Genomic DNA, 27,176 nt, shown 5'->3' with positions numbered 1-27,176 from the left:
ACTGTTTACGTATTATTATCAAGAATCACATTAAAGTCACTGACATATAACCATACAGTCCTGCCATCCAAAACTGTCATCCATACTAAGCATTCTTGTTATACATACACTGTCATAAATTCACTGTAGCTCATATTGCCATGTCACACATCATCCTAAAGTCCTTGTCATACTGAATGAAAGGATATAGGTTACTATCATACTATAGATTGCCGAAACCACTTAGAAAGAGAATGCAGGCCTACGAGTCACGACAGGTATGCAAGCTAGAACATCGAGCCACAAGTGTATATATATATATATATATATATATAATATCAAGGAGACACATATTTATGAGCCAATGAAGTTACAAATGTGACCCTCAAAGCTTTGTGCGAGCAACGGAAAATCAAGAGCGAATCATAGAATCACAAAGCAAGCAGGCCATCCATCAAATAGTGCGACCTACATAAACGATGTGAGCCACAGGAAGATCATAGAAGATAATATGATCCACATCAATTAGAACAAGCCATAGAAGAATAAACGAGCTACAGAGGTAAGCGAGTCACTGTAATAGTGTATCACAAAGATAGTAAGCCACAATAGAGAATGCGAGTCACTGAGATTACAACGTGCCACAAAGATATTGTAAGCCATAAGCGAGCTATAGAAGGATCTGCGAGCCATATGTTGAAGTTTCTAAGTTTACTTAGTTTAGAAACTCTTCATGCACCTTTTCTGATTTATTCCTACCTACTTGTTATTTTTCTTTAACAAGTTATTTACAAAGTAAATATTGAAAATAAACACCAGTGCATGCTCAACATATTACAGATCAACAACTAAACAAAACAAGAACAAACACACCACATGACACCATTATTTTTGGACCAATGTCCCTGGAAAAACCCAGTGCGGGAAAACCGGTGCAACTATCTGAGTGTTTTCTTATTAAGCAATATCAGAGTACAATCTGGGTGCCGACACTGGCCTACCCAACAGAGAATTTCCTTAGCAGCTATACCTCACAGTTTGCGAGAAATCTCCTGGCTGAAACCCTGGAAAATCCTTCCGGCAACTCCTCAACACAAAACTGCTCTGCAACCCCAGCGTCTGCCCAAACTAGACTGCGTCAGCACCTCTCTGTCTCACGTTGGCCCTGCTTCAGCCTTTCTTGGCTTGCGTCAGCCCCAGGAGGCCCTGCATCAGCTGTGCTGGTCTCTTTGGTGTTCTGCGCAGCACTTGGCTGCCTCTGTGTGGCCCTGCATGAGCCCTTCTTGGCTCTGCGTCACCCTCCTTGGCTGCTGCACTGCTCTCCCAACACAATCTATGCCTTCTTTGTTTCTCTGTACTCAATGCCCCTCAGCTACTCTCCCGATCACTGATTCTATCTCTCTTAGCAAACCTTGCTCTAGGGAATAGAATGACTGATCATCTGGTGTACTCTCTAAGTGACCCTCAAGCCTTCTCTTATACTTTTCCTGTTGACATCTCAACGGCCGAGATTAAGTCCCTAATCAACGGCTAAGATTAGATATGGCTTGATCCATGTCTTCTGGACCACTCTAACACAGATTCATATTAATACACATTAATAATTTATTTTCCCTAAGTTTAGACTTAGGGACTGCATTAAAAATATTAATAATTTAAATATCTCCTGATCTATTTAGAATCCGCCCAAACCCTTTCTGGGTATTGGAGATCTCATGTGCCCCAACTTCTCCACCAAATTTTGTGGCTAGAGCACATTTGATGCTACCTCAAATCAACACCATAAAGCTAATGCAAGCTATAAACCCGAGTTTTTCATGCATTGAATGGAAGAGGACATGGCCCAATTTATAGTTATTTGCAAGTGCGAAAGGTCACAACTATTAAGGGAAAACCGACTTGTAATTAAGGCCAACTTATGGAGGGAAATCCAAATTCAAATTGGCTTAATAATATTTAAAATATATTCCATTTTAAATAAATGCTTGCCCATGTATTAGTAATCTCCTTTATGTTAATTTTGGGCAGCTAGGGAGAAATTCGCTAGCCCACAATTTGAGTATGTTTCAAATAATTAAATAAAATGGATTTTATTTTTGATCCTTAAGTCGGCTTCTATTGGAGGGAAACAGTTACAATTCGAAATTCAAATTATGTGTAAGTCGGCCTGCTCTAAAGGACACAAATTTTCTCTCATGGAATCATCAATATAAAGGTGTCTGTACCTCTCTCTTTTGGAACATAGATCATGGACCTCTGAGTAAATGTTTCTATGGCTCGCACAGGACATAATCGGATGATAAAGGTTAGCAATACATATGTGCGTTATTAAGCACATTACATTGAGCATCTCTCTATTTTCTCTGGGCATCACTCTGGTTGTATGAGCAACGCATTACACTAGGCATTGCTTATGTTTTGAGCATGGATATAGCACTGAGTTCTGGGCTGTAAGGACATTAGACTGAGTTTTGGGTATCATCATGGATATCAAACTGCATGAGCATATATTAGCATCGTATTGTATGGTATGGGCATTATATTGTTTATTAGCATCACATCGTGTGGTGTACACATCACATTGTATGGTGTATGCATCAATGTATGGGCATTGCATCGCTTGTCGAATTGGCACAACTGGAGCATGGTCTGGTCTCTTTGATATGGTTTATAACTTCGCTCTTAGTATGATTGTAATGGTACATGATTCATGCTCTCTGTATGGCTCTTGGCATGACTATAACAACATTTTGAGAACACATGATTGCTCCCAGTATCTCTATATTGATGTCAGTCTTATGCTCCCAAAATAATGATCTCTCACCTCTGAGTTATATATGACATCGTTATGTCTTTCTTTGCATTATTAAAGGCATCCTTTGCCTCACAGTATATATGGTATCCATGCATAGTGAGTTTGGCATCCTTTTAGATTATTAGCATCCTCAGCGTTGTATGTGCCATTAGTCCATTAGTATGGCAATGTTGTAAGTATGGCATTTCTGGGATCATGCCATTATTGACATCACAGTGGTAGATCTGGCATCGACAATATTGATATTTGTGGCAATAGAGGCTCTTATGTTAGTGATTGGTACTCTGCCCTACATATCCTATTGTATGGCATCTCTGAGATGTATATGCAGAGACCTTGTCTCTAGAAACCCTGAAGAGAAACTCTTATTCTTGATTTAGATGTATGCAAAAGCCTTTGATTCAGAGCAGTGAGCAGTAATCTTGTTGTATGGTTGATGTGTCTTTCTATGAATGTACTTTGTATCTCAGCTGAACAATTGATGAAATCTAATAGAAGAAGAAGAATTGAATTTCGGGTTTTCCCCCTTGTGGGGTTTTTCCTTGGTCTCTGACCAATCCTGGTGTCTCTATGTGTGCATGTTTTTCTTCCTTTGTTTCTTTGTGTTCCATTGCAGTATTGATGTTATTGTTCTTTCTATACAATTTCTATTGTTGTTATGATGTTATAATGTTGTGGGGTGAATTCTATGTGTAAAAGATATAATGCAATTGTCAAAAACAAAGAACAATAAAGCCCTAAGAGAAATTAACACTGTATACAATTTGAAATCTTCTTTAGGATGGATGGGCTTCATTTGGGGCAGGAGGGTTTCTCTTAGGGAAATTCATCCCGAAGCTGCCCAATTTTCAACACAAAACTGTTAAAAAACATAAAAACCAACAAGCTAATATGCCCGATGAGGCCACCCACAGGAGTGAAATCCCACAAAATCAGTAGATATATGGATGAGAAGCTTGGGAAACAAGTTAGTGACAATAATAATAGCCTAGAAATTCAATTCTATAAGTAAAACTAAAGTTTTCAGCAATCGGGAAACCACTTATAGAAAATATGGGTCAAAACCCCCAAAGGTCCAAACCTGGGAAAATATTCCAACAAGAAAAATAACTTTATTATGTTTATTTTTATTCCAAAAGCCTAATGATATGCTATGTAATTAAATCTGGAATAAAACAAAGAGGTTCTTGTTTAAAAATACTTACTTTGATAAGCCCTTTCAATGGGTTTTTTGCCAGATCTATTGAAAGTATGGTTATAACAAACTATAGTGCAAAACTCTTGTGAAATATATTATTTAAGAACAAAAAAACTATAGGATAAAATATCTTTGGATATGAAACAAAGCTAATGTTCAAACCCTAGAGATATACCAACTAGTAAGATAAAATTTTGAGTATGAGCAAGGAAAGGAAAAGGAAAATATTCTTGTGTTTTTTATTTTTATAAAACAAAGAATATTTTTTTTTTGAATGTTTTTTAATATATGGTTGTTTTAGCGAGGCTTACCTTGGCTTTACTTTACCCTGTAGAGTGTCAGATTGTGATCACAATCCTCTCTTTGTCAATTATGCACTTTGGACTAGAGAATGGGATTGGAGTATGGTGTCTGTTATTCCCAATCTAGTCTAGAATAATTGTACGAGCCTTTGGATCCTACTAGAAAGATCTTCATTGTGGAGAAGTCTTAGCTCCTGGGTCAACTATGGAACCAAATAGAAGTTTACCATCACTGAAGTAACCACCTATAAATATTTGTCCAACACTTGGGGTTTAATTAGTAACTAATGCCAACAAAGGTGAGATGAGGTCTAGGGCCTTGATCTCTCCGTCCACGTAACTGTTGGCATTATGATTCTGGTATGGCTTTATGATACATATGTTGTACTTGATGGCAACCCACTCATCTCATGTAGAGAAAAGTTCACGCACTTATATGCAGAGAAAAGTTTATTTCATGTAGAGAAAAGTTCACGCACTTTTATGCAGAGAAAAGTTTATTTCATGTAGAGAAAAGTTTATTTCATGTAGAGAAAAAGTTCACGCACTTTCATGTTGGAGAACTTACCTTTGGTCCATGGTAGTTAGTCCTTGGTATTTGAACCTATGGTTTTGGACCATGGTACCTCGTCAAAAGTGTGTATATGTTGGAGAACTTACCTTTGGTCCATGGTGGTTAGTCCTTGGTATTATTGAGCCCCATGTTTTTGGGCCCCTTGTATTGGTTATCTATGGTATTGATCCATGATTTTAGGAAGAAGCTTGTCTATATAAAGCAAAGGAGATCACTTGGCTAAATCATCCTTGAAAATCGAATATCTTAAGATCTGAAATATTGGGTTATTGTTTTAAAAGTTTGATCTATGAAAGTGAAGTTGAAAGTGAATCTGTGAAGGGTGATCTCTCGAGCGCTGCAGCTGCGGAAGTGCGGAGGCGCCACAGAAGGCGCAGTGCGGAGGCGCCATAGAAGGCGCAGTGTGGAGACGCCACAGAAGGCGCAGTGCGGAGACGCCACAGAGGCGCCACAGAAGGCGCAGTGCGGAGGCGCCATAGAAGGCGTAGTGCGGAGGCGCCACAGAAGGCGCAGTGTGGAGACGCCACGGAGGCGCCACAGAAGGCGCAGTGCGGAGGCGCCACAGAAGGCGCAGTGCAGAGGCGCCACAGAAGGCGCAGTGCGGAGACACCATAGAGGCGCCACAGAAGGCGCAGTGCGGAGGCGCCACAGAAGGCGCAGTGCGGAGACGCCACAGAGGCGCCACAGAAGGCGCAGTGCGGAGGCGCCACAGAAGGCGCAGGTGCGGTGGTCGCGGCGCCACAGAAGGCGCAGGTGCGAAGGTAGTACAGATATCCGCAGATCTATACCAGTGAAGTTGCGATCCCTGCTTAAAATTTGTTTTAACTGCCTTTGACTATTCTGCAGGGTTTTGGGTGCATAACTGATGTTTGGTTACTGGTATTGAGTTCAGATAACAGCATGATTAATGACTTATCTTTATGTACTAGATCTGGTTGATAACTCTCATAATATCATTGTATATGTATGGATTTGGTGATTGGGTGATTCAGAAGGTTGTTTGATTATGAGCTTCAATGTTGTTGTTGGGTCCAGTATGAAAATTGGATGAAAAGTGGCCTTTCAGATTATGTGTTGTGCTTCAGTGTATCCAGTCTGAAAATTGATGAAACGTGGTACCTGGAGGAGAGAAGATTGTAGGCCAGCGCCTATGTACTAGTATCTAAGCTAGTACAAAAGCTAAGGGAGATCTTTGGAGCATTGTAGCAGGTAGCAGCCTGCGTACTAGTAAATGGATCGGCTAGTACAAGAGCAAAGGGGGTTGTAGCTCCCGTACTGGTATAAGACTGCACCAGTACAAATATTGTAAAAGGATTTTCTTATTAAGAAGAAGATTGAGATGACTTGTAGCAGGTGGTTTTTCTCCCGCATTGGGTTTCCACCTTATATCATGGTGTTCATATGTGTGCCTTATGTGTGATGATCTATTCTCTATTACGGCATCTGTTATTTGATAATATGGTTGATAATGTTCTAATGCACTCATTGAAGATCAATTAACTTAATCATAAGAAGTTGTGGAAGTAGCATATATGAATCTGATTATGGAAATGAAAAAGTTTTATTAATGTGATAATACTGATTCACCCCCCCCTCTCAGTATTATTTCCAACAATTGGTATCGGAGCAGGTCCTTTGATAGAAGCTTGATCGCTTGAAGGAGATCCGTGGAACAATGGGAAAGAAGCTTAAGAAGAAAGCACCTAAGAAAAAGAAGTCATCTCAGAAGAACTATGACAGTGGGAGAATCGATTGGGGATTAGGTATAAGAAGCTCTTCAGATTCAGAATCATTATCAGGTATGAATATATTATCCTCTGATGTTCCAGCTATCTTTCCTTTTGGAAGAGATGAAAGTGATAGCGAAACTACTGAATTTGCTCTTATGGGTGAACAAGAAAGATATCAAATAGAGGCAGAATTTAAAAGGCTGACAGACAAAATTAGAGATCAACAAGATCTATTGAACAAAAGGGAATGTGATTTCAAAGAAGAAGCTACCAAACTAAAGGCCCAACTAGAAGAAGGAAACAAGGTAAGAAAGCTACTCAAGGACAAGGAAGACCAATGTCAAAAATTGCAGCATGAAGTGACATCATTAAGAAAAGAAGTCAACGAAAGAAGCACAACCATCAAGAAACTCAAAGATAGATCCAGCTACTATGAAAATCTTGAAGCTACAATCCTCTCACTAAAAGGAGATCTTGAAGAATCAAAGAAGCAGAGTACAGATCTACTCCAAGCTATTGCAAAACAAGAAAACGAAGTCACCAGCTTAAAATCTCAACTAGAATGTGCCTTCCGAGTTCGTCAAATGCAGCAGGATCTGAATGAAGAACAAGAAAAGGAGATTCTCAAACTAAGGGAACAAATGGAAGAAGGAAGGAAAGCTGAAGAAGATTTGAAAAAGCAATCTCTTGAAAAGGAAGAACAGCTTCAGGTTGAGGTAAATATCTTGAAAGGTAAACTAGAAGAAAAGGATAAGCTTTTACGATTTCAAGATAGTTCTAAAGTCTTGGATGATATTCTTAGTAGTCAAAGGTCTCCTGCTATAAAGACTGGTCTTGGTTTCCATGAATCTGTTGAAGGTGAATCTAGTTCATAAGGTGAGGCAAGGAACTCTAAAGAGAAATCTAAAGTGATCAACGAAGAAATGAAAGATCAATCTCATCATCAACCAAGAAAAGAGATTCCTCAAAGAAAATCCTTTACTCCTCCTATGAATAATGTTGAATGTTATGTATGTCATAATCTTGGACATGTTGCAGCTAGATGTAGAAGAAGAAGGGTTCAAGACCATTATGCAGAAAGATCATCACATTCAAGGTACTTTTATGGATATTGCTTTGCTTGCAATATGTTTGGTCACAAAGCTGCTGATTGTTACAGGAGGAATATGAAACATGTAAGATGTTATGCATGTAGCAAGCTTGGACATATAGCTAAGGAATGCAGGAACAAAGTGTGGGCACCATATCAAAAGGAGAAAATGTCATCATCATGCTTGAAGATATGGAGGAAAAAGGAAGTACAGTCAGAAAAAGGCGGCACTGCACAACGTACAGACATACCAGAATCAGAGGGAGCTGAAAGTACAAAACTTCAGTGTCCTGAATCTCATATGCAAACTCCATAAAGGAAAGTTGCATATATACGCGAGTTAGTTACTGCACAGTCGCGTATATGATTGTTTGAAGAAAGGCAGTAGGGACAGATTCAAGAGAAGGATCAATTTTGCTCTAGTTAATAATAATGATGTGTGGATATGATGGTTAGAAGTGTTTTGGTTCTAACTTGATATTGATGATGTCTTGATACTTCTTATTGATATGCATGATTAGACAGATGGCACAGGTTTAGAGGGAGCATATGGACTTAATGCATTATTGGCATTATGGTTAATAGTCCTTGGTGATGATACTTATATGGATAAATGATTCATCTTGCTATGGTTATGAGTTGTTCACATGGTTCTTGGATCAGATTTATGGTTGATTCTCTAATGATGCTTGCATGGGAAGCACTTAGCTTGAATTCACATCTTCTTGATGTTGAGTCACTCATATGCTGCTGTCGTCATATGCATAAAGATCATATATTACAATTATGATTCCTTTCATTCTTGGCACAAATGGATGAGGATTGTTGGCTGGATACAGGGATGATTATTCAAAGTTGCATTGTTGGAGACATGATGATAATGAGCTCCTATCTATATGATGATAGGATTGTTTCATACATATGTTGATTAATGCAGATATTCCCAATTGATGATACTTGATTCATGTAGATCTATATGGCTATGATGTTTCTCACATAGAATGTGAAATTCTGTTGATGCGGACATACCTTGATGATTCATGCACTAATACAAGTTGCTGGAGCAGATCATACAGTGTTGTTGCTGATGTTCATCTTATTTAGGTGATGTCATATCAAGACTCATGATGTAATAGTGTCATCTCTTCAGGTCATGTAACGACCTATGTTGGTTTCCCCACTATGCCTGGGATGAAGATGTAATGTATTTGGTTTTCATTTTTCTGATATATCCCCACTTGGTTGGGTGATGGATGTATGTATTGAATCTTTTAGGAAGGTCATTTGTGATGTAGAACATCCTTTTGCAGACCTTGCTTACAGTCAGGGGGAGCCTGAGCATGAACAACACTATATAGCAGAGCAGACATTTCAGCTTGTTCTCAGAAAGAGCATGATCAGATTGGTGCACCATGACATATACAAAGGGGGAGCTCATTCAGAGATTTCAACAGGTACTCAGGGGGAGCTTATAATGCATTGTTGGCATTATGGAGGACGTACAGAAGGAGATCTTGGATGCTGGTCTGATTATTGCTGCAATCTATCTCTTTCATGGTCATTTATGGTGTTTAGTGGATTATGGTTCTTCTTTGCAGATCTGGTTCATATTCAGGGGGAGCATGTTCTTAGGGGGAGCATAACCCTTTGCCCTTGATGTCAAAGGGGGAGAATGATGCTGAAGATTTTGAGGTTGCCATCAAGTCCAAAGGGGGAGATTGTTGGCATTATGATTCTGGTATGGCTTTATGATACATATGTTGTACTTGATGGCAACCCACTCATCTCATGTAGAGAAAAGTTCACGCACTTATATGCAGAGAAAAGTTTATTTCATGTAGAGAAAAGTTCACGCACTTTTATGCAGAGAAAAGTTTATTTCATGTAGAGAAAAAGTTCACGCACTTTCATGTTGGAGAACTTACCTTTGGTCCATGGTAGTTAGTCCTTGGTATTTGAACCTATGGTTTTGGACCATGGTACCTCGTCAAAAGTGTGTATATGTTGGAGAACTTACCTTTGGTCCATGGTGGTTAGTCCTTGGTATTATTGAGCCCCATGTTTTTGGGCCCCTTGTATTGGTTATCTATGGTATTGATCCATGATTTTAGGAAGAAGCTTGCTTATATAAAGCAAAGGAGATCACTTGGCTAAATCATCCTTGAAAATCGAATATCTTAAGATCTGAAATATTGGGTTATTGTTTTAAAAGTTTGATCTATGAAAGTGAAGTTGAAAGTGAATCTGTGAAGGGTGATCTCTCGAGCGCTGCAGCTGCGGAAGTGCGGAGGCGCCACAGAAGGCGCAGTGCGGAGGCGCCACAGAAGGCGCAGTGTGGAGACGCCACAGAGGCGCCACAGAAGGCGCAGTGCGGAGGCGCCACAGAAGGCGCAGTGCGGAGACGCCACAGAAGGCGCAGTGCGGAGGCGCCATAGAAGGCGCAGTGCGGAGGCGCCACAGAAGGCGCAGTGTGGAGACGCCACAGAAGGCGCAGTGCGGAGGCGCCACAGAAGGCGCAGTGCGGAGGCGCCACAGAAGGCGCAGTGCGGAGACGCCACAAAGGCGCCACAGAAGGCGCAGTGCGGAGGCGCCACAGAAGGCGCAGGTGCGAAGGTAGTACAGATATCCGCAGATCTATACCAGTGAAGTTGCGGTCCCTGCTTAAAATTTGTTTTAACTGCCTTTGACTATTCTGCAGGGTTTTGGGTGCATAACTGATGTTTGGTTACTGGTATTGAGTTCAGATAACAGCATGATTAATGACTTATCTTTATGTACTAGATCTGGTTGATAACTCTCATAATATCATTGTATATGTATGGATCTGGTGATTGGGTGATTCAGAAGGTTGTTTGATTATGAGCTTCAATGTTGTTGTTGGGTCCAGTATGAAAATTGGATGAAAAGTGGCCTTTCAGATTATGTGTTGTGCTTCAGTGTATCCAGTCTGAAAATTGATGAAACGTGGTACCTGGAGGAGAGAAGATTGTAGGCCAGCGCCTATGTACTAGTATCTAAGCTAGTACAAAAGCTAAGGGAGATCTTTGGAGCATTGTAGCAGGTAGCAGCCTGCGTACTAGTAAATGGATCGGCTAGTACAAGAGCAAAGGGGGTTGTAGCTCCCGTACTGGTATAAGACTGCACCAGTACAAATATTGTAAAAGGATTTTCTTATTAAGAAGAAGATTGAGATGACTTGCAGCAGGTGGTTTTTCTCTTGCATTGGGTTTCCACCTTATATCATGGTGTTCATGTGTGTGCCTTATGTGTGATGATCTATTCTCTATTACGGCATCTGTTATCTGATAATATGGTTGATAATGTTCTAATGCACTCATTGAAGATCAATTAACTTAATCATAAGAAGTTGTGGAAGTAGCATATATGAATCTGATTATGGAAATGAAAAAGTTTTATTAATGTGATAATACTGATTCACCCCCCCTCTCAGTATTATTTCCAACAGTAACTCGTTTCCCTTTAATGGATCAACCCAACAACCTTGCAGTAATTGTTAGTTTTTGTAGCATTGGACAAGTGTTCTAGTCTCGATTTGTGTCTAAGAGTCTAAGGAACACAAGATCTTCATAACACAGAAAAAGTTTAATGAGATAAACTTGCGAAACACCTTAATTAAATTAATTAGCCATGATTTAAATTTTTCCTAAGTCTAACTTGGGAAAATTAGTTAATTAATAGTAATTAATTAAGGAAGTTGAGAAAGCTCTAGAAACTCATAGATTGAGTTTGAGATGATCTTAGTCGTTGATAACGATTTGATCATGATCGTTGGTGATCCAACGAGAGATTATAAGAGTAGGTCGATGGGGATGAAGAAGAAACACTTGAGCACAACAGTGAGATAGAGGAAGAGCGAGTTCCTTGGCAGATCGAGCTATCCAGTTGCAGAGTTCGAGCCAAAAGGAAAGTAGAAGTGAGAGGGAGCAGTAGTAGTGATTTTTGGTGGAGTTTCAGTACTGGAGAGTCAGCAGCAAGAGGGCCACATTATTTCCTCAGTCAGGCTGCGCAGAGGTAGCGCAAAAGCTTCAGAGGTCAGATCAATTCAGTTGAAGAGGAGGTCGATTCAGGTGCTAGTGGCTGGGAAACTTCCAGGAGGCCAAGTGAGTCATCTCTAGAGGCAGAGTAAGGCAAAATGACAGATTCCGGGCAGTTCTTCAGGAAGTGCGAGTAGGGCTTGCACTAGGCTTGCGCAGAGGCTGACACAGGGGCTTTCAAGTGGCCCAGACAAAGCCAAATTTTGGAGTGGGATCAGTTGCCAAGTGAGACAAATTGTGTCACTAATATTTTGTCCAAATTATTTTGCTAGAGGATTGCAAGTTTGGGCATCCAAATATTGTACTCAGATTTTGCTGCTACATAATAAAGATAAACCATCATCTGCTGCATCAGTTTTTAGCTCGGAATTCTTTTGGGGACTATTGTCCAAAATATTGGTGTCAATTTTTATTTCGTGTCTGCATCTATTTTCTCAATTCTAGTTTATTTTTTCGCAACATAATTTTATTGTGAAGAATTGCAGTGTGATTTATTCGTTATTTTCCATAACAAATAAACTGTATAATTAATCAGTTAGAAGAATAGATTTCCTTTTATTGTGATTCAAGGATTTTTCACATGGTATTAGAGCATTGAAAATCAGATCAGAGGCTCAGTAGTGAGGGAGAAAATTTGTTGTTTCAGAGGGAGTTCTAAGAAAATTTCTCTGATCTACATAGATCACCAAGAAGTGCGAATTTGCAGAGGTAGAGGGTTCAATTTTCAGTTGCAGCCAGTAGAAAAAATTCGATTAACCTTAGGAGCAGAAATTTATAGGTGTGGATTTTCTAGATAGTGGATTCCAGAAAGCAGATCAGTCAGTTCGATTTGGGCGCAGTTAATTTGCAGCTAGTTTAGCAACAATAGATTAGCGCTAGGTGGAAGGGAAAAGCACACAGAGGAAAAGGAATTTCTAGAATTTCTCAGAAGGTTTCCAGATCCAGTTTCCAGGAGGAGATCCGTGATTTCCAATTACGGTTGTTCGTAGCAGTTTTGCCAGTCAGCTAATGTGAACTTTAGGAGCAACAGATCGTGTGCCAGATTTTGGAGAAGGACTTATGGAATGTTGAGCGAGTTTCTCGGTTGAGGTAGCAAGTAGTGTGAGGATCGAAGAAGGACATCTAGAGGAAAACAGTAGTAGATCTGTACATTCCAAAAGGGAGTGCGAGTAGCAGAGAGAGGTCGAGTAGGAAAGGGAGGAGGCTCTTGTTTATTTCCCAGTTTTTGAGTTTTGCAGGGATGGCCGTAGCAGGTCTTAGGGATCAGTGTAGACTTGACAGAACCTCGGAATTTGGTATCTAGAAGGCTAAGATGCTATTCCTGTCGGATGAGCATGGCCTGAAAGAGTTCATGACAACAACCATAGCTGTATCGACAGACCCCATCCAGTTCCACAAGTATAGGAAGGATATGGCCAAAGCCAAGAGGATGGTCTTGGATGGAGTTCGAGATCATATTTTTCCACACATTGCATAGTAAGCAATAACAAAGGAGATGTGGGATGTGGTTGTGAAGTTATACCAAGATCCATCTGAGAATAGGAAAATGGTTCTAAAGGAGAAGCTGAGGCCCGCAAAGATGATGAAGGGTGAAGGCATAACTCCACATCTCACCTGAATTCGAGATGTTCGAGATGAGCTAGTAGTTGTAGGGGAGAAACTAGAGGAAAGTGAACTTGTGCGAATAAAAATAAATGGGTTTATCAAAAAGTGGGCCATGTTTGTTCAAGGAATTACTGGATGAGACAAAAAGGCTGATTGGGAACGCCTATGGAGTGATTTCACAGAAGAGGAGCTTAGGCTCAATCTTGTCCAGGATACTACTAGCAACAACAACAAAGGGCCGAAGGTTGAGAAGGAGGAGAATGTAGCCCTTGCTAGTAAAGGAAAGGCGAAGAAAGGTCCCAGTCGGAGGAGAAAAGAAGAAGAAAGATCTGTCGAAGATAAAATGCTTTAGGTGTGGTGAGTTTCGTCACTACAACACCTAGTGTTCCAAGAAGAAGGACAAGAAGGGGGAGCAACTGACATAAGCTTCGACAAATATAGATGAGTTAACCTCTAGGTTGGAGGAGTTTGCTTTGATAGCAGTTATACTTCCAGATGGAGGAGGAGCCTAGTAATTCAGAGTTGTAGGATTGGGCAAGGTCTAGTACAGATGCAGCAAGGAGATCAGTTAGATCAGTTCTAGTTGCTGCAGCAGGACCAATACCTTTGCTATAGGGGCCCACACTTTTTAGTAGCTGGAGGATCAGTGTTAATAGGCGCAGTCAGTTACTAGAGGGGCCCAGAGAGTTGGATGTAGACAGTTGCTCAATAGATAGTACAAATACTAGTTGCATTCAGAGACTCAGGAGACAGTTGCAGAGCTAGTATGGGGACATAGTGGATCCGTAGATTATTTCTTAGTTGCAGTAGTTGCAGCAACAACAACAACATAAGACCAGATGCATTGTAGAGCAGAGTTGGCAGCAATATAGGATGGCACAATGTAGTGTCAACAACAACGTAGATGCAGGATGGTTCAACTACAAGGTTAGCATATGAATCAAAGTATGCGCAATAGCTTGATGGAGAATGACATGATGTTACAGAGGTCAGGCATCAACAACGTGAGGGAAAATGTTATGGGAGAGAACACCTTCCTTGCTAAGAGGGAGTGTTAGATTTTGTTGCTTCAGATAGGTGTTCTAGTCTCAATTTGTGTCTAAGAGACTAAGGAACACAAGATCTTCATAACCCAGAAAAGGTTTTGCGAGATAAGCTTGTGAAACGCCTTAATTAAATTAATTAGCCACCATTTGAGTTTTTCCTAAGTCTAACTTAGGAAAGTTGGTTAATTAATAGTTATCAATTAAGGAAGTTGAGAAAGCTCTAGAAACTCACACAGATTAGGTTTGAGATGATCTTAGCCGTTGATAATGATTTAATCATGGTCGTTGGTGATCCAACGAGAGATTATAAGAGCAGGTCGATGGGGATGAAGAAGAAACACTTGAGCACAACAGTGAGACACAGGGAGAGCAAGTTCCTTGGCAAATCGAGCTATCCAATTACAGAGTTCGAGCCAAAAGGAAAGTAGAAGTGAGAGGGAGTAGTAGCAATGATTTTTGGTGGAGTTTCAGTGTTGGAGAGTCAGCAACAAGAGGGCCGCATTATTTCCTCAGTGGGGCTAATTAGAGGAAGCACAAAAGCTTCAAAGGGCAGATCGATTCAGCAGAAGAGGAGGTTGATTAAGGTGATAGTGGCTGGAAAACTTCCAGGAGGCCAAGCGAGTCATCTCCAGAGGTAGAGTTAGGTAGAATGACAGATTCTGGGTAGTTCCTCAGGCAGTGCGAGTAGGGCCTTGCTAGGCTTGTGTAAAGGCTGACGCAAGGGCTTTCGAGTGGCCCAAACAAAGCCAAATTTTGGAGCAAGATCAATATCTGGGTGAGACAAATTGTCTCACTAATATTTCGACCAGATTTTGTTGGAGGATTGCCAGTTTGGGCATCTAGATATTGTACTCAAATTTTGTTGCTGCATAATAAAAATTAACCCTAATTTGTTGCATCGGTTTTCCCTTTGGGGATTTTTCGGGGACTATTGTCCCAAAATATTAGTTTCAATTTTTGTTTTGTGTGTGCATCTATTTTCTTAGTTCCAGTTTATTTTTCATATCGTAATTTTATTGTGAATAATTGCAGTGTGATTTATTCGTTATTTGCCATAGCAAATAAACTACATAATTAATTAGTTAGACGAATAAATTTCTAGTTATTGCAATTCAAGGAATTTTCACAGTAATCTAGAAGGCTAGAAGCACTAAATACTATATCTATTCTATGAAAAACTCAATCACAACATGCTAAGAAGAACACGCATAGAATAATCAATCCAAAAATTGCTTGCAATTTGGAAAATATAATTTCATTGAATGGTGTGATTGAACCCGTAGTTCAATAATAATGTATTTGGGTAAATCGTCTAGCCTTACATAAATTTTGCAACGGCTAGTAGATCCCTCTCCAAAAATAATATTTTTCGGCTTGTCATCCACAAGATTGGAGACTAAAAAGTCATTATGTGAAAATAATTAAATGCATTAAAATATTTAATTAACCCACAAAGACGCTTGACTTAGCTTGAAGAGTCAACGTTGGGGCATAGGAATCCCACGTGTGGCTTGATTTACCTTGATCGAGCTAGATGAGATGAGTATTAGCCCAATGACTAGCTTTGGAGGCTCCAATGACTAGTTTGACCCTTCCTTTGACTCACATGTGTGAGTTTGCATGCATGTTAATTGGTCCATTGAATTGGCTTGTGGAGAGAACACCTTGCAAGATGAGCCCAACGTTTTTTTGAGGAAGATGGTCCACCTCTTGGGGATTCCATCGAGCTACCACTTAAACAATTTGGACCTAGGGCATTACACCTAGGCCACTCGAATTTTTCCACGTGTAAGCTAGAAACGATGTCGATTTTGCTTGCATGGCATTTTAAAATTTAAAGTTGGTTTCCTTTTAGGCTTGGAATGTTGCACATTTGTATTAGGTGTTAATTTTTAGGGCTACATTGTTCTCTGTTGTAGATAATTGCAATTTTAAACTTTTTCAACATTTTCACATTACATTCACCCCATAACAACATATTATCGTTAGCAATTATGTAGAGAGAACAATAACATCAATAATGCAATAGAACAGTAAGAAACAACATAAGAAAAACATGCACAACAGAGACACCAGGATTTAGGTCAGAGACCAGGGAAAAACCCCATAAGGGGGAAAACCCAACCAATTTTTTCTTCTTTGATATTCATCAATAGTGTAGGTGAGATACAAAATATAATAAGAATGATATGCATCAATCACATCGGGCCTCCTAGGGCCAACCCAAGTCAGTTCATAACTTCGTTTGTGAACTGAACAAAACAAGTCCAAGAGAGCTACTATCATATCATTGTCATATACAATATCACATCTACCATAGAGACACTGTCACATTTATCATCCATCATGTTATCACTGTCATCAAGAATATGTTATCATCAAGGTCACTATCACAACCATACTGTCACGTCATGGACACTATAACATTGTTATGCATCATTCATCATGTCACTATCATCATGTAACATAAGCAAGGTCACTTTTACATGTATCATGGCAATATTACTATCACATGTATCTTGCCAAGATTACTCTCACATGTATTGGTTGAACATATATATCTCTGTCATCATACATCATAGATTATACATTGTGTATCACCACTATCATACGAACAATGGTAGCTGCCATTATGTATCATAGCTATCAAGAGAGCAAGGTTATCATCATGTGTCATTGCATCACTGAGATAGGAGACTACTCAAATCATTGTAATCTTCCTGCAGAGATAGGAAAATTCATATTACTGAAATAGTGTCTATGCATCATAAAGTTGTAGACTTGTAACATCACAAAACTGTTATAAACTTCTTGCATTATAGAGATATAGTTTTCTTATCAATAGAGAATAGAGCATCAATACAAAGTTATTAACCTTGTGTGATTGCAGAGATTATACATAGTGAGGCATCTAAATCAAACAACTGAATATGTACATGTGCTATAGTTAATTCAAACCACAGTGAAGGAGATTTGAGTCACGGAGTATGTAGTGGGCCATAGGGATTCAATAACGAGCCATATAGAGTAATGCTAGACCATACTACAAAGAAATGCAGGCCTCGTTCATAGAGAAATATGAGCCCTTACCTCAGAGAAATGCAAACCATATCGAGTTCCTTGGCAGATCAAGCTACCCAGTTGCAGCGATTGAGCGAGGGAGAAAAGTTCGAGCTAGAAGGGACGCAGAGACAGAGAAGGGGTAGAAAAAGTGAATTCCAGAGGAGTTTCTAGTTCTGGAGAGGCAACAACAAAGAGGTCGAGTTATTCTACTAGAGGCTGCGCAGGCAACTTTAGAGGGAAGTTCGATTTGGCTGAGGAGGAGGTCGATTCAGTTGCCAGAGGCCAGGATAATTTCCAGAGGGCCTGAGAATCACTTCCAACAGTAGCAACAGGCAAGACATTTGATTCATAGGTAATTCTGGGCAGTGTGAGTTATAGGTTGTGCAGAGGTAGCGCAAAGGCTTGCGCAGAGGTATTCCAGGGCTAGTTTCTGAGCAACAGTTGGTTGTAGGATTGCTTGTGGAGAAGGGAAAAAATTCCCTCAATAATTTTGGCCAAATTATTTTGCCGAGGATTACCAGTTTGACATCTAGATTGTACTTAGAAATTTCACTGCTACATAATAATAATAAAACCCTCATCTGCTGCACCGGTTTTCCCACATTGGGTTTTTTTGGGGACATTTGTCAAAAAATAATTGTCATTTTTATTGTGTGTGTGCATTATTTTCTCAGTTCCAGTTTTACTTTCGCAATTCATTTTATTGTTAAATTGAGACTTCTGTGATCCATAACAGTTGTAAGAAGAGCTTCGGCGTAAATCACATATAGAAAGATCTTTGTCGACGTGTTTCGAACCAGCAAGTGTGGCTCATCGTCAGGACAAGTTGAAGAAACAGATCCAGCTTTGCAAGTTAAATAGTCTGAGCAGGGCCTCCAACAGCTATCTAGATCAATGGCTAGATTTGACCAAGGGACAGTCAAAAAGTCAAATTGATTATTTAGAGGAAGATAGTTAATGACCATACCTATAAATATATAGAAGAAATGATATTAGAAGGGGGTTACATTATTAATTTAATAATTAAATTTTTTTATTAAATGGGAAATAGTTATAATGGAGACCTAACATTTATATACCTAAGGTAAATGTAAGTTGATAGTTAAATAAAATAAAAAATAAAAATAAGCAATTAAATAAATAATAATAATAAATATTCGTTAGTAGATAAATAAAAGATTAAAGAAATAATAAAAACATAAATAAAAATGAAAATAATATATATTCATTAATATATAAATTGTAAAATAACACTATATAAAAGTTAGTTACGAAAAACTAGATAGTAATAACAATAATAATATAATTAAATAAATTAAAATATAAAATAATATAAATTAGTTACGAAAGAAATAGTAAAATATATATTCGTTAATAACTATATAAAATAATAACAATATATAAAGGCTAGTTACGGAAAACATAAAAAAAAAATAAAAAATAAAAATAAATAAATAAATAAATAAATAAATGAAAAAAAAAAAAAATAATAATAATAATAATAATAATAATATGTATTCGTTAATAGATAAAAAAAATAAAAAAAATATATATATAAAAAATACCAATAATAAAACTAAGTAAATATATATTTGTTAATAATATAAGTACCAATATCAAACAGGGAAAAGGGGCGGACGACTCAAAAAATAATAAGCAAATAAATAATACTGATATTATTAATATATTTTCGTTAATAGATAAATACATAAAAATCATATAAAATAGAAAAAAAAATAAAAAATAATAATGAGTAAATAAAAAACTGTTAAGATTATGAATACCAATATCAACTCGGCAAAGGCGGGAAAGGAACGATACAAATTAGAAGGAGAAGGACCGGAAAGAGTGCAGAGCAAGAAGGATAAACCAAAGGAGACAGGAAGGCTCCAGGGGAACGACGAAAGCGAAAAAGATGAAGGGGGGGGGGGGCGAACTAAGATGAAAGGGCAGGGATCCAACATCTACTGATCTTCCAGCCGTCATCTCTATTGAGATTGTTAGGTCTTCTTTCAATCTCAATAGCTTCCCTGAGTTTACGATGATGGAACTGGGCAACCTTGGCAACAACCTTAGTCTCCTCAATACAAACATGATGCTTGGTCTTCACCACATGCTCTGCTAACGTTGAAGACTTGGTTCTCCCATGTCTTAGGTCAGCTACATGTTCGCTGATCCTCTGATGGATGGAGCGCCCCGTTTCCCCGATGTAGGGGGTCCCACAAGAACAAGGGATCAAGTAGACACCCTTCATGTCCTTGGGGTTAACGGGATCTTTCACTGATCGGAGGGAATTACGAATCGTGCTGAGGGGTCTAAAAGAAGAGGGAATATCATAATCGTGCTGAGGGGTCTAAAAGAAGAGGGAATATCATACGTATGATATTCCCTCTTCTTTTAGACCCCTCAAGCACGATTCGTAATTCCCTCCGATCAGTGAAAGATCCCGTTAACCCCAAGGACATGAAGGGTGTCTACTTGATCCCTTGTTCTTGTGGGACCCCCTACATCCGGGAAACGGGGCGCTCCATCCATCAGAAGATCAACGAACATGCAGCTGACCTAAGACATGGGAGAACCAAGTCTTCAGCGTTAGCAGAGCATGTGGTAAAGACCAAGCATCATGTTTGTATTGAGGAGACTAAGGTTGTTGCCAAGGTTGCCCAGTTCCATCATCGTAAACTCAGGGAAGCTATTGAGATTGAAAGAAGACCTAACAATCTCAATAGAGATGACGGCTGGAAGATCAGTAGATGTTGGATCCCTGCCCTTTCATCTTAGTTCGCCCCCCCCCCCTTCATCTTTTTCGCTTTCGTCGTTCCCCTGGAGCCTTCCTGTCTCCTTTGGTTTATCCTTCTTGCTCTGGACTCTTTCCGGTCCTTCTCCTTCTAATTTGTATCGTTCCTTTCCCGCCTTTGCCGAGTTGATATTGGTATTCATAATCTTAACAGTTTTTTATTTACTCATTATTATTTTTTATTTTTTATTTTTTCTATTTTATATGATTTTTATGTATATTTTTATGTATTTATCTATTAACGAAAATATATTAATAATATCAGTATTATTTATTTGCTTATTATTTTTTGAGTCGTCCCCCCCTTTTCCCTGTTTGATATTGGTACTTATATTATTAACAAATATATATTTACTTAGTTTTATTATTAGTATTTTTTATATATATATTTTATTTATTTTATTTATCTATTAACGAATACATATTATTATTATTATTATTATTATTATTATTATTATTTTTTTTTATGTTTTCCGTAACTAGCCTTTATATATTGTTATTATTTTATATAGTTATTAACGAATATATATTTTACTATTTCTTTCGTAACTAATTTATATTATTTTATATTTTAATTTATTTAATTATATTATTATTGTTATTACTATCTAGTTTTTCGTAACTAACTTTTATATAGTGTTATTTTACAATATATATATTAACGAATATATATTATTTTCATTTTTATTTATGTTTTTATTATTTCTTTAATCTATTTATTTATCTACTAACGAATATTTATTATTATTATCTATTTAATTGCTTATTTTTATTTTTTATTTTATTTAACTATCAACTTACATTTACCTTAGGTATATAAATATTAGGTCTCCATTATAACTATTTCCCATTTAATAAAAATTTTTAATTATTAAATTAATGATGTAACCCCCTTCTAATATCATTTCTTCTATATATTTATAGGTATGGTCATTAACTATCTTCCTCTAAATAATCAATTTGACTTTTTGACTGTCCCTTGGTCAAATCTAGCCGTTGATCTAGATAGCTGTTGGAGGCCCTGCTCAGACTATTTAACTTGCAAAGCTGGATATGTTTCTTCAACTTGTCCTGATGATGAGCCACACTTGCTGGTTCGAAACGCGTCGACAAAGATCTTTCTATATGTGATTTACGCCAAAGCTCTTCTTACAATTCATTTTATTTTTGGTGAAAATTGCAGTAGTGATTTTATTCGTTGTTTGTTGTAATAGAAAATGAACTACACATAATAATATTCAATTAGAAGAATAGTTTCTAGTTGCTGCAATAGTGAAAATTTCACAAATTCAAATTTTGCTCATAATAAAATATATTTGCCACATAATAATATTTTCTTCTGACCAATTTGAATTTTCCTTTTGGGGTACAATGGGCTTCTTTTGGGGAAGAGGGTTTCTCATGGGAAATTCATCCTAGAGCTACCCCAATTTTTCAAGTTTCAACATTAGGAAGCTTCATGCATCACATGCAACATAAAATTTGTTGGCAACCTTTCACTCATGCATTACTATGCCCACGTCTCCCTTTGAAAATTGAATTTCGCATAAAGTATCCTCTTTTTGCCAAAATTTCAACATGGCATATCAAGTATGCATCATGCTAAATAAAATGAGACCTTGTTGAATTTTGGACTTGGAAACCCTATGCATTAGGATCTGTGAAGTGCCTTGGGAAATGTGAATTTTGTTGTGCATTGTGTGACTGCCACATGGAGAACTGAATTATATTGTACCACGGTCAAATGAGATGCATATAGACTCCATGACACATAACCATGTAGAAAAGACATAGGTGTGCTCAAGACATGGTTTGGACAAGCCCTACATAGTGTGATCACACCTACAAAACATATGGCTCCCAAAAACCATGTGTCCCAACAGATCTATCTCAAAGGCTCCAATCCTATCCAAGACGAAATGAATTGAGAGTGGGGACTAAAGGGACCAGGCATGGCCAACCATAAAGTAGTACACTATATACATAATCATTAGATGGCTTACAGTACTTTGGGACTTGCAACTCTCTGGTCTTACAGTGGTGTTATCTTGAAAATATATAGGGTACCTACCAGGAGGTAACAAGCCCCAATCTTTGACTGAAAAAAATCCCATAGTAATTTTTCCAATTTCCAAATTGAGTATTGGAAGGGAACGACAAGACACATAGTATGCAGCACTCTCTTGAAGGATTTTCTAACCACTATAAGCTTACTAGCAAGTGGAAAATCCCAAAAATACTGACTTTGAAGCTTGCACTGCAGATTTTGGAGCCACCAATCCCACATGTCAACTAAGGAATTGCTGACACCAAAAGGAACTCCCAAACACTTGACAATCTGAAGATCATTATCTTGCCTCCAAGGATGAGTGAATCAAGTTCGCGCAACATCCATTCTGGTGAGAAAGATATCAGATTTCTAATTACTAATAATGACCACTACAACAACACAACCATATCCAAGTAGTACAAAGTTGATTGAAAAAAATCAGCAGATAGCTGAATCGAGAGGAGAGAATCATAAATGCAGTGGTTATCTAACACTTCCCCTTCAAGTATGCTAATCACTCTCACTTGCCTTTGCATTCTGGCTGCATCAAGAAGGTAACTAACTCAGTGCATCAGTAGATAGCATGTATAGGTCAGGGGTTAGAAGCACCCATATCAAATAAATTTGTTCAAAATAATTTTATTTGAGAAGGCAGAATTCATTCACAGAAAAGGCAAGTCAATAGAGAAGAATGTCTTAACCATAGCCACAAATCAGGGTCCAAAATCTAGCCAGGAAAGGATGTCAATATTGAAAGATTAATCAACTGATTCAACTCCTTCAAAGGCTTTCTCAAAATCATTTCATGTAAGAGAATATCTTGCCTTTTGATATCTATGCATCTATTTATACATCCTTTGCACTGTGTTTTTTCAAAATATTTGGTACTCAACTTTGGATCTCCTATGATAGAGTCCGTTTTGGTGTTGAGACACTAAAGCTGCACCGTAACCCCATATAAATGAAATTGTTTTGACCAAAAGTGTCCTTTGATTATGCTCTACCAGTTTGAGTGAGAAGACAAGTTGTTTTAGAATTTGTGCAAGGGACCTAAGGGAAGATGAAAGTTGTGATCATTTGTTTTCTTGGAAGAAAATATAACAAGGGAGGATCGTGAAATTGTGACTTATAGTGAATATTATTAGAGATACTTTCTTATTCATTTATGTTGATATGAATACGTTCAAATTAGAATATGTGCACAAATGAAATGAATAAATATCTGTATTTTTTGTCTTCTCCCAGTGTATCCTCCAGAAATGAACGCAAAACTTATAGGAAATGAATAAATGACTGTATTTTTTGTCTTCTCCCAGTGTATCCTCCAGAAATTAATGCAAAACTTATAGGCCTTGGCATATATCATTTGACTATGTGTTCTATTGAACACCTTTTTTTAATATAGGATATTGAAATGTTTGCTTTTGTTGATCTCCAATTACCACTATTACATATTAGTAGTCTTTGATGCATTTCTATGCTTTCTCTTCCATTTCCTAGGTTGCAAATTCTCTATAGTAATATAGAACTTATAATCTAACTGACAAAACTGTTGATGGTCGAATGGCTGGGGTTGATTTTAATTTGCTTCCAAAGAGCCATGCTTCGACCTTGCTTCTTTTCCTCGAGGAAGGAGGAGCAACTCCATTGCAACATTTTCTTTTACTTTGTCATTATGAACAAGACATTTGAAGATCTCTACTATAGTAAAGTTCACACTTTAATGACTTTGTTTTCTTTTACAGGCAAAGGAAAGAAAGAACAAACTTGCCAAGCTTAAGCATGATCTCAAAGAAATCCAAGGTGTATATTTGAATTATGACAATGTAACAAGATTTTTAGTTGCAAATAACATGAAATTTTGGTTATTGGCTACAAATTTTAACACATCATGGATAGATGACATGTTATCGAAGATGCTTCCACAAGTTGCTTCATGCAAGTGCAACTTCTTTGAGAATTCTGACAAATTGAGTTTAGAAGGACAAGTTAGAAATGTGGAAAGAGATACTTATAGTATTAACCAAGTTTTGTTTCGCCAATTTCTAAGACAAGGTATGATGAAATTACTTTCTTGAATTTTTATATTTAGTAGAAAGTTTAGTTGTTTGCTACTTCTCTAAGAGGATTGTGTTCATATATTTTTGTGCCACATTTTCAACATTCAAATGAATGACTAAAAGTTTCCCCTATTAGTTATCAATGACCATAAAATCAACTTGCATATAAAAATTGAAGCTATTTTATGAAGAGTAGTATATTCCAACATCATAGATAATGACAAATTTGCCCCATATTGGATGTTTGTGTCAAATCTTGGCATGATCACCATGCATTTAATGTCTTATAATTGTTATTTTTCAGTTCATTTAACAAAGAGACTGAAGAACCATAAGGACTCAAGTGCAGGAAGCTATCTACCCAATGGTATGAATATTTTGTTGACATACTTTGGCTTTTTTAGCGTGTCATGAGAAATTATTGTAATTGTAATAATGAGTGGATTTGGTCTTTGCTATTGCTTTGTTTCTTTTTGATGTTCATAACGTATTTCTATTGACATACTAGATTTGAAGGTATCTTGGCAACCTTACAAATAAGTTGTAAGGTTGTTAAGACATATAATGAAATCTTAGAAAAGGACACACTACTTTCTGTTACCCCTCATTTGATGAGGAGGTTTTTAGATGCCTATGATAGATTATGGTTCATATTCATTGGCTTAAAGCAGATGTGGGGGACATTTTTATGGACATGCACACTTCCCTTGGAATTACCCTTATGATAATTCAATTGCACACTTCCCTTTGTTGAATTTCCAAGTGCAATAGATACAAGCACAGTATTTCTGAAATACTTGGTAATTACTCCTAATAATATATATCTTCTTTTAACCATTCCAATTTATCATTAAGCAGTTACACTTTTGAAATTCAATCATAAACCATAAAGACAGTAAAGAACACAATGCACAAAGAAAACACAAGAGTTACCCTACGAAAACCCACTTGGAGGAAAAACCCAACAACTTTTTTCTTATATAAATTCTTCAATTCAACAAGAGATACATATAATGTTGCTAGTCATCTATGACATCAAACTGATCAAGCTATGGTCAAACCTCGTCCACAACCCTCAAGTCAAGTCAAGTCAAAACTTCAACCTTCTCAGATTTGCCCAGAATATGTTTGTAATATCCCAAACTAGGAAATAAAATGAATATCAAAAACAATGTTACTTGGGAGCGGGAGCGGGAGCGGGGAGCGGGAGCGGAAGCGGGAGCGGGAGCGACCATTTTCAGAAGCTCCCGGTTTGGGAGCGAATCGGGGAGCGATTTTTTAAAAATATATATATTTTTTATATTTTTTAATTTTTGATACATATATGTCAACAAAAACATGTAGAATGATGAAATAGACATAAAAAACATAAAAAAACATAGATTGAACCATATAACAACAATCATCTAGAAGTTATAATCTTCATCAACCACGTCCGCAAGTTAGTAACATAGTAACATACAACATATTGAGTCTCATGATTCATCAATCTTAAAGTTTCAAGCTTTTTAAAATTCAATATATAACATTTATCATCATTGATCACCAAAGTTGTACTTGTAAGCTAAGTGTAACCATTACAACAAATAATATCTAACATGAAATGAAATGTTATAAAATGAAATGAAATGAAACAACTTTCAACTTTCATGAAGCATCATATTCATAATTCATTACTAATGAGTTATAATTGCCAACTTCAAACTTAAATTGTCATATATTGTTTAAAAAAATATCATAATAAATATGAAAGAGTCAATAGTTATAAAAGCTACTAGAAACTAGAAAAGAGAAGTAAATCTATTATCTATTTCTTATGCTTGGGCCTCTTGCCACCACGAGAAATGTCTAATTTTTTAGTCTTGTTGCAAAATCAGGATCTTTGTCATTAATATCACCCTCCAAGCATTAATATCCAGAGGTATCTTTGTCATTACCTTTGTATCTGTATAGGGATCTTTGTCATTAATATCACCCTCTAAGCATTAACATAAGATAGAAAAAGCATAGCATGTCAAGTCAAGATTTTGTTTGAGTGATGCGTACATTTTTAGAAGGGTCATGATAGAGGAGTTCGACAACCAATGTCACTAACATCAAGGTACATAGAGGGATTGGTACTCTTGATTAAATATGAGTTCCATACCCTAATACATGACAAAATTCAATGGAAACATTGCAATCCCCCAATCCTGAAATCCTGAAAAACTGATAAGTCTGCTGGATTTTGAATGAAATCTAAAATTCTACTTTCTCCATATGAAATCCAATGAGGACGAAACCACTCTCAAACATCCTGAGTCATTTCATGGTAATGTTAAAAATTTAAGTAAAAGGATGAAAATGAAAATTAAAGAAAATGTCACTTTTACTTTAAGAATTTAACATTACCATGAATAGCATATCAATACTAGGGCCTAGACTTGATCATTAAGTTGCCCCACTCAAAAACTATTTGTTTCTTTCAAAAAAAATTGCATTTCGAACATTACTACAAAAAAAAAAAATGCAAAAAAGGCAAAACGCTCCCGAAAAGGCAGGGAGCGAAATTTTTTTTAGGGAGCGCGCTCCCGAAATCGCTCCCTTTTCGGGAGCGATTTCGGGAGCGCGCTCCCGACCCGCTCCCGAGTCGCTCCCGCCCGGAGCGCGGATCGGGAGCGGGAGCGAGGGGGGGGGGGCGCTCCCCCGCAACACTGATCAAAAACATGCACTAAGCTACAACAATAAAATCCAACCATGTGAGCACAATTTTACACAAGCAGAAATAGATCAGTAAATCATAGAATAGTAGCAACAAATCTGAGCCATTTTT

General features: G+C 37.6%; 1 protein-coding gene across 1 annotated transcript in view; it reads left to right on the top strand.

The window, feature by feature from the left end:
- Window positions 1-27,176, top strand: part of LOC149222712 (uncharacterized) — a 121,768-nt gene that overhangs the window by 50,650 nt on the left and 43,942 nt on the right. Inside the window, exons 2-4 of the mRNA XM_089387657.1 lie at window positions 24,050-24,107; window positions 24,204-24,359; window positions 24,669-24,731. Coding sequence (XP_089243783.1) covers window positions 24,050-24,107; window positions 24,204-24,359; window positions 24,669-24,731 — 277 coding nt within the window. The remainder of the gene's footprint in view (window positions 1-24,049; window positions 24,108-24,203; window positions 24,360-24,668; window positions 24,732-27,176) is intronic.

The sequence above is a fragment of the Pinus tabuliformis genome, chromosome Q (genome assembly GCF_031772625.1).
Source record: "Pinus tabuliformis cultivar Carrire ecotype Pingquan chromosome Q, CPIR1, whole genome shotgun sequence".
Lineage (NCBI taxonomy): Eukaryota > Viridiplantae > Streptophyta > Pinopsida > Pinales > Pinaceae > Pinus > Pinus tabuliformis.
The sequence above is the reverse complement of the archived record's forward strand: the minus strand, read 5'-3'. Positions and strand labels throughout refer to the sequence as shown.